General features: G+C 46.6%; 1 protein-coding gene across 3 annotated transcripts in view; it reads right to left on the bottom strand.

Annotated features, from left to right (window-relative positions):
- Positions 1-13,004, bottom strand: part of LOC121548460 (centrosome-associated protein CEP250) — a 135,785-nt gene that overhangs the window by 38,363 nt on the left and 84,418 nt on the right. For all 3 annotated transcript variants that reach the window (XM_045210097.1, XM_045210098.1, XM_045210099.1), the window contains 6 exons: positions 9,748-9,828; positions 8,893-8,976; positions 6,404-6,550; positions 3,812-3,895; positions 2,796-2,966; positions 1,439-1,513 (listed from right to left, as the gene is read on the bottom strand). In XM_045210097.1, coding sequence (XP_045066032.1) covers positions 1,439-1,513; positions 2,796-2,966; positions 3,812-3,895; positions 6,404-6,550; positions 8,893-8,976; positions 9,748-9,828 — 642 coding nt within the window. The remainder of the gene's footprint in view (positions 1-1,438; positions 1,514-2,795; positions 2,967-3,811; positions 3,896-6,403; positions 6,551-8,892; positions 8,977-9,747; positions 9,829-13,004) is intronic.

Here is a 13,004-nt window from a genome sequence, read left to right as displayed (position 1 = left end):
AGGGTGAGGTAGGGATGGTAACAGCAGGGTGTGGTAGGGATGGTAACAGCAGGGTGAGGTAGGGCTGGTTACAGCAGGGTGTGGTAGGGATGGTAACAGCAGGGTGAGGTAGGGATGGTAACAGCAGGGTGTGGTAGGGCTGGTTACAGCAGGGTGTGGTAGGGATGGTAACAGCAGGGTGAGGTAGGGCTGGTTACAGCAGGGTGTGGTAGGGATGGTAACAGCAGGGTGAGGTAGGGATGGTAACAGCAGGGTGTGGTAGGGATGGTAACAGCAGGGTGAGGTAGGGCTGGTTACAGCAGGGTGTGGTAGGGATGGTAACAGCAGGGTGTGGTAGGGATGGTAACAGCAGGGTGTGGTAGGGCTGGTTACAGCAGGGTGTGGTAGGGATGGTAACAGCAGGGTGTGGTAGGGATGGTAACAGCAGGGTGTGGTAGGGATGGTAACAGCAGGGTGAGGTAGGGCTGGCAACAGCAGGGTGAGGTATGGCTGGTAACAGCAGGGTGTGGTAGGGATGGTAACAGCAGGGTGTGGTAGGGCTGGTAAGAGCAGGGTGAGGTAGGGATGGTAACAGCAGGGTGAGGTAGGGCTGGTAACAGCAGGGTGAGGTAGGGCTGGTAACAGCAGGGTGTGGTAGGGATGGTAACAGCAGGGTGTGGTAGGAATGGTAACAGCAGGGTTAGGTTGGGTTGGTAACAGCAGGGTGTGGTAGGGCTGGTTACAGCAGGGTGAGGTAGGGATGGTAACAGCAGGGTGAGGTAGGGCTGGTAACAGCAGGGTGAGGTAGGGCTGGTAACAGCAGGGTGAGGTAGGGATGGTAACAGCAGGGTGTGGTAGGGATGGTAACAGCAGGGTGTGGTAGGGATGGTAACAGCAGGGTGAGGTAGGGATGGTAACAGCAGGGTGAGGTAGGGATGGTAACAGCAGGGTGTGGTAGGGATGGTAACAGCAGGGTGTGGTAGGAATGGTAACAGCAGGGTGTGGTAGGGCTGGTAACAGCAGGGTGAGGTAGGGATGGTAACAGCAGGGTGTGGTAGGGATGGTAACAGCAGGGTTAGGTTGGGTTGGTAACAGCAGGGTGTGGTAGGGCTGGTTACAGCAGGGTGAGGTAGGGATGGTAACAGCAGGGTTAGGTCGGGTTGGTAACAGCAGGGTGTGGTAGGGATGGTAACAGCAGGGTGTGGTAGGGCTGGTAACAGCAGGGTGTGGTAGGGATGGTAAGAGCAGGGTGTGGTAGGGATGGTAACAGCAGGGTGTGGTAGGGCTGGTAACAGCAGGGTGAGGTAGGGATGGTAAGAGCAGGGTGTGGTAGGGATGGTAACAGCAGGGTGTGGTAGGGATGGTAACAGCAGGGTGTGGTAGGGATGGGGTATGGGTATGATGTGAGGAGTAAAGGGGGACAGGGTTAGGATTGGATCTGTCACATGGGCCTGCCTACCTGCTGACTAACACAGCCATGCTGGCTCTTCAGACTTGACACCTCGGCCTGGAACTTCTGGGTCTGCTCCTCAGCCTGGAGAGAGAGGGGGGAGAGGGAGGAAGAGAGAGGGAGAGAGGAAATGAGAGGGGGGGGTCAAAAACATGCAGTTTGAGCTCATAAAGGAGATAGAGGTGAGATAGACAGGTAGAGAGGGCATTGAGTAAAGTGATGGAAATGTCCATTCTGAAACCCACTGCATACTCTGAGAGACTGCTGGTGTGAAACTGGACATGGTTCTCTGGCTGTACACAGAGTCCATCATGGCAAATGAGGATGAACAAAAGCAGTGGATGGAAAATTGAGAGTTTTTTTTTTCTGTCTGAGAGAAGGTTGTTTGTGGGCACATGCACTTCCACGTGCTGGACCCCTCTGTCTCCCTGTGGACCGTCTCATTGAGGCGTCTCTTTCCCTCTCTCCCTCCCTGCTCTTTACTTCTCTCATGTCTGGGAGCAGTAATCTGTTCCTGAGCCAGCACTGCTGGGATTAAGCAAGGACTGAAGGATATATGCGTCATTAAAGCAGAGAGCACAGAGCTGGAGACAAGAGAGACAAAGTCAACAAAGGTGACATGGAGAGAGAGCAGACAAATAACACACACACACACACACACACACACACACACACACACACACACACACACACACACACACACACACACCACACACACACACACACACACACACACACACACACACACCACACACACACAGTTTCTTCCATAACCTCCTGTGAATAGGAATAAAGCAGCAGTGAGGTAGCTTAATTTCCATGTGTGGAGCATGGCTGGCATGGCATCAGGTGGATTAATGCTGATGTCCTGGAGAGCTGTAATGGATGCCTGGGCAGAGGAGCCGGGGCTCAGGGTGGACTCAAACCCCACTACTAAAGGTTGCAGGGAAATGCAGAGAAATTACAGTGGGAGAGCCTGCAGAGTGCAGAGGCCTGGGAAAATGGCTAATTGTGTTCAGATAAAGGCTCTGGCTTTATGCTGAGCACTAGAGCAAATGTGCCGGACTTCCACCATCTCACATGGAGAGGCTGGATCAGTGGGAGGCTTTTGAACAAGGTTCTGAGCCACGGCAAACACAATTCAAGCTTCTTCAATATGAGTGTAGCTGCCTTTACAATGGCATGTACTCCAGAATACCCAATAAAGCTCAAGCATTGACATCAAGTGGGTGTGGGTGGTAAGGCTAGAACTGAAGTAGACTCAATGAGCATAACAGTCAGGTCAACATTACATTATCTTACAGAGTGGTAGTGCCTGTGTGTCTGTGTGTTTCTATCTATACAGCTGGGTTGATGGTGGTCTCACCCTCCTCCTGGCATCCTGTAGCCTGTCCTGGCACTCCGTGAGCTGGGCACGGGTCTCTGTCAGCACCCCCTCCAGGTCCACACACCTCCACTCTGCCTGGGCACTCTCTGTGCCCTCTCTGTCCCTGGCAGCGCTCTGCAGAGAACACACCACCGCTGCCAGCCTTTCCACCTGCAGGGTCCACGCATGCACACACACATTACATTACTGTAATGTTAACACAACATTAGGTCACAGCTGCATCTTCTCCCAGTGGGACAGTGGGCTGGCCCATCTCATTGTGACCCCTCACTAATACTGGAGGGGAATCCATGGCAATCAGGTAAGAGTGGCTCTCATTTCCCTCCCATTATACATCCTCATTCCAACACTAACAGAGCCCATATCCACCCAGCCCCTGAGCCATGTCTATGTTCAACTCCTCCATATTCCTCTAGTCCCAGGAGAGAGCAGAGTTTCCTGAGTGGGAATCGCTGTCTGTCTGTCTGCCCAGGTTAATGGAGAAGGAAGAGAGGAAGAGACCATGGAAAGACACAAACTTGCGTACACACACACATACGCATGCACATACACACACATCCGCATGTACACATGCACACACACACAGACACATTTGGACACTTTCATTATGTAGGCATGGATATGGGCAGACATACATATAGAAGAAAAAAAAAAGACTCTCTCAGTGGTAATAAACAACATCTTACAGAGACATTATAATAGGCAGAGACTCCAGAGTGTACAGTACTGAGGTGTGAACTGTTGATAGAATATCTTGGTAATGTGAATGTGATCATCAAAGTCTCCATTGTCAACAGAGATGGACTTAGTTTATGAAAGTCTCCAAGTCTGTGGAGATATTTTTGTTACGGAGGACAATATGAATCGGGTGTGAATCAGCGTGTATTGTTGGTGAAGATGGACTTTGGGTTATGAAAGTGTTTCCGCTAGAGAGTGTGTATTGTGTTAGTGGTGGACTCCAGTCACTGTGAACCACGACAGGCACCCAGTCTGACCTCGGCTCCCTGCTCCCGCTTATATCCCATGAGCGCCTCATTTTCTCCCTCCACCTGCACAAGACGCCCTTTGACCTCCGCCAGCTAGGGGACAAAAGAGACATGATGTCAGAGAGGGAGGAATACTACAGTACTGCAGCATAAACTAGGTCTACTTGTCTCTGAACAAACCCTGTATATACAATATATATCCACACTATTCCATTTCTATTCAATACAGCATTTCATTATTTCTTACAGTAACACTACTGTTTCCAAAGCTTCTGTAGAAACGGCAAGAGTGAACCCATAGGCGGCGAAAGTAAATAGGAAGTGTCATTATGTAGCCTAATTAGCCTACTCCTGTCTATTCGGAAATAAATATAATGATTCAAAATAGGCTACTACACAAGAAAGCGCAATTTGGCCACAGGGAATAATTGTATTCTTTAAATCACATTGCATACAGTCGGAAGTGCCCACAACTTGGGCAGCGCGCGGCAAATACAAAATAGAAAAGTAGAGAAGCCCAGCCAGGCATATCGCAATATTTCAAAATACAATCGCAGGAAAACATAGTTTGGAAAGCAAATTCCTATTGCCATAAAGAGAAGACAATGAAAATACTCTAATCTGTCTTTTAGTTATTAAAATTGTCATTGAGCGAACAGTAGCTTATCTTATTGGCATCAGCGGAGAGCTCGGCCATATCCCCGGTGAGTGCGCATATTCACTCTTTATCATTGTTGGATCAGTGCCACTTGAAAGTTTTTTTTGGACAATTATTTCCTCCCCCAGGTTAGATGGACGTCATATTGTATTTGCGTCTCCCCTTCTCGTAGGCCTATTTAATTGATCTGTTTGCATTTTTATGGTAAAAATTTGCTTCCCCAAACTTCAAACTTGCGCGAGCCGCCTATGAGTGAACTTCTTTAAGGTTAGGCAGAAGCTTGTGTGACTAATATGGACAGCGACCGGAGTCACTGCATTAAAATCTATTCAATCTAGGGAGAAGGACAATGACACGTCATTATGGAGAGTAGAAAATGGCACAGCGGTGATAATGACTATCTGAGTCATGGAGGGACTGGAATGAAACACACAGGGAGTTAGGACAGGATAGGACAAGACAGTTGATTAGTTCATCATTAATGGACACTTTTATTAGGATTAAATGTCAGGAATTGTGAAAAACAGAGTTTAAATGTATTTGGCTAGGGTGTATATAAACTTCCGACTTCAACTGTATCTGATGTAACCTTCAGATCTAGCCATGACTGTACAGTTACAGGAGGCTACAGAATATAGTTATGCAGTTATGCTATGAGGGAAAAGAAACTGACTCGTTCCTTTCATTCTAGATAGATAGAAAGGCAGAGTGCTCAGGGAATGGTGCAGTCATTGATAGAGTGGCGAGTGTGAATGAGATCTCCCATCAGGCAGGTAGAGCAGGTCGCTGCTGTGGATCCCTCCAGCTCAAGGCAGAGAGTCTGCCTAGAGACCTAGCAACAGGTGACACAGGCGCTGACAGCCAGCATTGGCACTAAATCTGATTGGTTTGCAGTTTTCTCCAGGAGGGGAGGCCAGCAGCGGCTAGAGATCTCCTTCAGCTCAGCATCACAACACTGACCTGTGTTTACCGGAAAGTATAACTGTCTGAGTATCTAACTAATGTATATTTATGGATGTCTATTTTTCTAAATGTCTGTCTGGCTCTGTATTGCTGGTCTGCCTTATTGTGTGAATGTCTGAGAGCATGCCAATTTGTCTGACTATCTACCTGTCTGTTTGTCTGTCTGTGTCTGTCTGTCTGTTGTTGACAGACTCCTCATCTCCCCAGTTCTCTGTAGTAAACAACATAGTCATCCTGCTCTGACTCATGTTTCCTGGGCTCTGCCAGTTAGACTGTAGAGAGGAGAGAGGTGGTCTGGGCCAGAGGCAGACACAGACCCAGACAGGGCCATGGCCAGCTGCTCAGCACATGTTCCCAGGCCACGACACAGCATCAGATAGCACAACTGTACCAATGGAACCAATATAGGGCTGTCCCGCTATGGCACTTTGGTCCATAGGACAGGACGTTGTGCCTCTCCATCAACATGGATGATTATCGCCCTTTATGCTGCTATTGGATCATTGTGCAGATCTAACCTAGGCCTATGTACCCTGACTATAGAGTTTTGATAGAAAGTGAGACATCTTCAAGTTTCTAAAGGATTAGTTATTTGATCGTCAACAGATAAGCTCCTCTATAAGATGACGCACTTTCACAGTTCAGCTGATTACACCCCATCAATATGAATGCCAGGCTACTTTACATTCGGCAACATATTGAATATTTCCACATGCTTATGAGGCTTTCTATACAAAACAAATGTAAAATGAGAAAGTGGACACGACATGCATGATGAGATAGTCTACATTTTCCAAACACATTTGGATTAGATTTCTGGGGGGTCAATTATTTGTTGGTTCTTGACTGTGCACTAGTGAACGGACACCCAACACACACACTCAAAGAACTGTAGACACAAAGCATCATGGCTGAACGAGAGCTAACAGGGAGAGGAGGAGAAGGCCTGAGAAGCCTGGGCCTGGCGGTGAATTCTCTACCTGAGTGTGGAGCTCCTCTGCCTGCTGTGTCTGGGTCTGCAAGTCCCTCTGCTGCTGCTCTCTGCGGCTGTGTCCCCTCTGGAGCTCCAGTTGGCTCTCCTGTAGCTCCGTCTGCAGCTGAGAGATCCTCTGCCCATGGTTATCCAGCTATCGAACCAGAAAAGAAGGCAGGGCGGCAGAGGAGGAGAAAATCAATCCAGTACAAAGAGCCTCTCCTCTCCTTTCCACTTGGCTCTGCCTGCCTGCCTGTCTATCTGAGGCAGGGATACATCATGGATCCCAGATCAGAACCACCAGCAGCCCAAGTCCAGACACCCTGAGTCCCAGGACTGCTCTCCCAACACCAGCCCTGAGATCCACCTCAAACCGCCTGCCTCTGATAAGTAAGAAAGCGCCTGGATGAATTAAATAAGTGCAAAAATCAATCTGACGAATACAACCTAACGTATTGAAATGGTTGCCATTTATGCATTGTTTGAACCAAACCCAGTATTTATGGTGAGAGATTGTCCAGATCGTATTCTGAACAATAACAACAGGTCAATGATGGGTCAATAAAGTGCGGAATATTTACCATGGAACTAATCTGAATGTCCGATCTTAACTAATCAAATACCTTTTTCAATTTCAAATGGTATCATCTCGTGGAACCTGAGGTTTGCGTCAATGAGTGTCAACACACAATAACAGACTACATGTATGTTTACATATAAAATACCACAATGTTACTCATACGCAGTTAATGCATTGACAACCAGGAAATAGTCATTATAATACGAGCAAGAGTAGAATGTAAAACAACTTATAACTGCATAATAACTAAAAACAACATTTTGAATCATTGTAATAATCACTGGACAGGATTCCTGAGAAACCATACACTCTTAGAAAGAAAAGTGCTATCTAGAAGCTAAAATGGTTCTTCGGCTGTCTCAATAGGATCACTTTTTTTGGTTCCAGGTAGAACCCTTTTGGATTCCATAAAGAACCCTTTCCACAGAGGGTTCAACCTGGAACCAAGAAGGGTTCTCCTATTAGGACAGCCGAAGAACCCTTTTGGAACCCTTTTTTCTAAGAGTGTCTAGTGTTTTTACCATCAACAACAAACTACTGGACCAGTGAGGGATCCCACTGATCCCAGTCTGACACCAGTAGAAGGCTGGCCAGTGGGCTGGCCCAGCAAGCACGCCAACACAGCACTAACTCTAATAAACAATCTCTAATTAACACAACACAGTCACCTGCTAAATCATATGAGAGAGAGAGGGAGAAGGGAGGGAGGGAGGAGGGAAAGTAGGGAGAGTGGGATAGAAAGAGAGAGAGAAGGAGGAACAGGAGAAGACCCATGCAGGTAGTGGTCCAGTCGGTCAGAGACAGAGACATAGTCCTGTTTCTGTGTGTGATGGTGATGGTGGTAGCTCATCACAACAGCAGCAGCGAGAGGAGGAAAGGCAAACAGACAAGATGGAGTCCCAAGACGACCCATTCATCAAACATTTGCATACAGGCTGAAAGATAATCCACAAATCCACCCAGAACAAGACCCGTGCGGGCGTTTCTCCCCTTCTTTCTCTGTTGAAAAGCATCATGGCTGCCTCCACCTATCTCCCTCTTGGAAAGCCTGATGAGGTGACTGCTGCTTATTCCTCAATTAGAAAGTATCATTGAAATAGGAATCGTTTCCACAGAATCGCACCAAAAACCTGGCTCATCCCTTTAGCTCTCTCTTTCTGTGTGCGATCCACGCCGATAACCCTGCTCTTGCTTTCTTTCCCTCACAATCGCTCCCTCTCTCTGTTCTCCCCTCCTAAACTGATCAATACTTCATTTAAATCATGACATTAGCACACTACAACTGGAGAAAAATAGAGAGTAGGAACGCAAATGCGCTTCGTATGTTAAGCGGTATGGATAACAGATAACAGTATATTTTTTTGGAGGGGTAAGGTTTAAATATTTGTTTTAACAAGAAGTAAAACAAAAGCTAGAAATGTATGCAAGTGCGTGGGGGCTGTAGCACTGCTTTGATTTGAGCTCCCGAGCCTCACACTGATCAATAGCACATTTAAATCCCAGACAGAGGAGCACTATCATCATATCAGAGGAAAAGGGAAACACGCTTTCCTAATTATCATGTCAAATAACCAACTCTGCGGATGCCCTAGTTAGACGGTGCAGATAGAGACATATTTCATATTTATATTAAGCAGAAATGTATTATATTTTCCATTTGGACCTGAATGAGTAATAACGTTATATATATGCACTCTCACGCATTTATCTATTCACGTAATTCAAAATGAGTCCAATCAATAGTGCCCTCTCCACAGCCAGCTTCCTGGCCATATACGCCTGGGTAGGATCATATAATAAACTGTTCAGAATGCCAAAACGAGCCCATCTGATTTCCTGCCGCTGATTGGAATAGCTGGCGCTGCAAATGACTGGCTAATCTTGGTGTTGGTCATTAATCCTAGCTGGATATTTACCTGAGCAGACTGGGAGTCGCGGGCCTGCTGGGAGAGCAGCACATCTCGCCGGAGCTTCTGGATGGTCGCGTCCCGACGTGACAACTGGGGTGCAGTCAGCCCAACGGGTCAGGTTTTCCCATCCCGAATGTGGGTGAACAGAGGAGAGGACAGGAGAGGAGAGGAGAGGAGAGGAGAGAGGGGCAGAGTGTGAACCCAACACTAGGCGTGAGGTAGGATAAAGAGAGGCAAAGCCAGACGATCACTCAGAGAACATGCACTTACATATAGCCTGGCGCCAATGTCAACCAATGAGCAATTAGGCAGACAAGACTAAAGTTATTGATCGTGGGATCTGGCTCTTTTTTTCCAGGGCTAACTAGGCTGCCTGAAGTTGTGTGACGGCTGCTGTGGCTGCAGACTGGGAGGGGAGGGTGTGACGGAGGAAGGTGGAGGGCGACGGACAGGGTAGGGCAGGTCCTTCTCTCCCCAGGCCTTGAGCTCTGAGTTGGGGACTGGTCATTAACATTTAGCCTGCTATTGATCAGTCTGCTAAATAAGCCTGGAACCCATGCAGTCACACACAGCTACACACACACAATCAAAGAGACACATACTCAAACACACACACAATCACAGAGACACCATGGCACGCACCAAAATAACATCACTAGTAATTCATCAATAGTTAAGGGTCTGGTTTCCAATCAACAGGTTATTGGACAACATCAGTACAATGGAAAGACTAGATTACTTCATTGTGTATATTGCATTTTGGTCATGTTTGGGGGACACTGGGGCTTGTGCAAAAGAAAAAGAAAAAATAGGTGATTATTGCTACATGACATTAGCTATTGACTCGATGGGTGTGACTACCTCAGTCTTCAGCAGTTCTCTGCTCCTCTGTTCTGTAAGATATGGGACTGGACTGGATCCTGTCTGGTCAGTAGTACTCCCCTGGAAAATAATTAACAGAATATGGTTGTTGTGACTTCAGAGTGTGACACTTATCTAATTCTCATTATAAACTGGGTGGTACGACACCTGAATGCTGATTGGCTAAAAATCGTGGTATCAGACCGTATACCACGGGTATGACAAAACATGTATTTTGACTCTTCTAATTAGTAACCAGCTTATAATAGCAATAAGGCACTTCAGGGGTTTGTGGTATATGGCCAATATACCACGGCTAAGGGCTGTATCCAGGCACTCCGCGTTGCGTCGTATATAAGAACAGCCCTTAGCCGTGGTATATTGGCCATATACCACACACCCTCAGGCCTTATTGCTTAATAATAACACCAGTCCTACCGTATCAGAACTGACAGACACTCAGTCGTACATATCAGTGAGACAGACAGACAGACAGACAGACAGACAGACAGACAGACAGACAGACAGACAGACAGACAGACAGACAGACAGAGAGACAGAGAGAGAGAGAGAGAGAGAGAGAGAGAGAGAGACAGACAGACAGACAGACAGAGCGAGCGAGCGAGAAAGAGTGAGACAGACAACAGACAGAGAGACAGAAATACAGTGTGGTTTGGACAGCCAGTTGATGGCTGAGAAGAACAACAGTTAAACAGAGACAGAGAGTACTGCCTGGTGCTGGAAAACCCATCCTCCAGTCAGACCATGAGTAACCCGGAAACATGTATTTTATGAGCATTCCTTCATTGTGAAGACAGAAAGTTAAGTTGAGTTCATGAAAGCTGGCAGGGACCGTGACGGGGACACCTGATCTGCTCTCTATGCCGGAGACGTTTCCCTCCACATTAGCGTCTGCAGTGTGGAGCCCAGTTAGCTAATGCTGAGAGCCTTTAACCCTGTTTACAATGCATCCTCACCACCAACCACACCTGGTTCTCAGCCTCCACCTCTACATGCATCAATTATATCCTAACCTCCAACTACCATTCTCCCAGCTAGCACACAATCACGGGCCGTCGCCTTCAGACTCAGTGCATAAGAGAGGTTAGGAAAGCACATTAGGACCTCTGCTATTTTAGAGGAACGTGGAGAATCTGCTCATTTATACACAACTGGCTGCTTTCACACAGATGAGATGGTACACACTGTTTAGTATGAGCAGCATGATGTTAGAGATGCATAGAAATGTGGAAATTAGGAAATGAATGAACAACCAATCATACTGAAAAGGCAGTCAGTGTTTAGTTACTCTTTTTCTTCCTGTGGCTTAGTGCTTTTTTATGCAGTCCGTCCTTTGGTGTGTGTTTGAAAATCAATCCTGATATTCCAAAGAGAGAGACAAAAAAGTATCTCAGAGGTGATTGCTCATTCCTCACAGCTTCAAACAGCACTGCATCAGAAGGACACCTTTAATATGCCGACTTTTCACGTCACTCCAGGCTAAATCCCTAGCAACCACCATAGCAACACACTCTGAGTTGGACGTGAAATGCATGGCAAGTTCCTTCCTGCCAACAGGGGGGAAAGGAGAAGAGAAAGAGAGAGAGGGATATGCCTCAAAGAACTGAATTAAAGCATAGATGAGAAGCAGACGCACAGGAACAAACCAGAGGAATACTCATATCAATAATCACACATGCATGTCTGTGTGACATACGCTACACAGAACACAGTAGAGGCTGATAAACACACAGTAGGCAACAGTAGGGTAATATACAGTGAGGGAAAAAAGTATTTGATCCCCTGCTGATTTTGTATGTTTGCCCACTGACAAAGAAATGATCAGTCTATAATTTTAATCGTAGGTTTATTTGAACAGTGAGAGACAGAATAACAACAACAAAATCCAGAAAAACGCATGTCAAAATTTATAAATTGATTTGCATTTTAATGAGGGAAATAAGTATTTGACCCCCTCTCAATCAGAAAGATTTCTGGCTCCCAGGTGTCTTTTATACAGGTAATGAGCTGAGATTAGGAGCACACTCTTAAAGGGAGTGCTCCTAATCTCAGTTTGTTACCTGTATAAAAAAGACACCTGTCCACAGAAGCAATCAATCAATCAGATTCCAAACTCTCCACCATGGCCAAGACCAAAGAGCTCTCCAAGGATGTCAGGGACAAGATTGTAGACCTACACAAGGCTGGAATGGGCTACAAGACCATCGCCAAGCAGCTTGGTGAGAAGGTGACAACAGTTGGTGCGATTATTTGCAAATGGAAGAAACACAAAATAACAGTCAATCTCCCTCGGCCTGGGGCTCCATGCAAGATCTCACCTCGTGGAGTTGCAATGATCATGAGAACGATGAGGAATCAGCCCAGAACTACACGGGAGGATCTTGTCAATGATCTCTAGGCAGCTGGGACCATAGTCACCAAGAAAACAATTGGTAACACACTACGCCGTGAAGGACTGAAATCCTGCAGCGCCCGCAAGGTCCCCCTGCTCAAGAAAGCACATATACAGGGCCGTCTGAAGTTTGCCAATGAACATCTGAATGATTCAGAGGAGAACTGGGTGAAAGTGTTGTGGTCAGATGAGACCAAAATCAAGCTCTTTGGCATCAACTCAACTCGTCGTGTTTGGAGGAGGAGGAATGCTGCCTATGACCCCAAGAACACCATCCCCACCGTCAAACATGGAGGTGGAAACATTATGCTTTGGGGGTGTTTTTCTGCTAAGGGGACAGGACAACTTCACCGCAGGAGTGGCTCAAGAAGAAGCACATTAAGGTCCACATTAAGATTAATGTCTCCAGACCTTAATCCCATAGAAAATCTGTGGAGAGAGCTGAAGGTTCGAGTTGCCAAACGTCAGGCTCGAAACCTTAATGACTTGGAGAAGATCTGCAAAGAGGAGTGGGACAAAATTCCTCCTGAGATGTGTGCAAACCTGGTGGCTAACTACAAGAAACGTCTGACCTCTGTGATTGCCAACAAGGGTTTTGCCACCAAGTATTAAGTCATGTTTTGCAGAGGGGTCAAATACTTATTTCCCTCATTAAAATGCAAATCAATTTATAACATTTCTGACATGCGTTTTTCTGGATTTTTTTGTTGTTATTCTGTCTCTCACTGTTCAAATAAACCTACCATTAAAATTATAGACTCATCATGTCTTTGTCAGTGGGCAAACGTACAAAATCAGCAGGGGATCAAATACTTTTTTCCCTCACTGTATGTAAAAGCGTGAA

Source organism: Coregonus clupeaformis, chromosome 33, assembly GCF_020615455.1.
Source record: "Coregonus clupeaformis isolate EN_2021a chromosome 33, ASM2061545v1, whole genome shotgun sequence".
NCBI lineage: Eukaryota > Metazoa > Chordata > Actinopteri > Salmoniformes > Salmonidae > Coregonus > Coregonus clupeaformis.
Note: the sequence above shows the minus strand (reverse complement) of the source record. Positions and strands in the feature narration are given on the sequence as shown.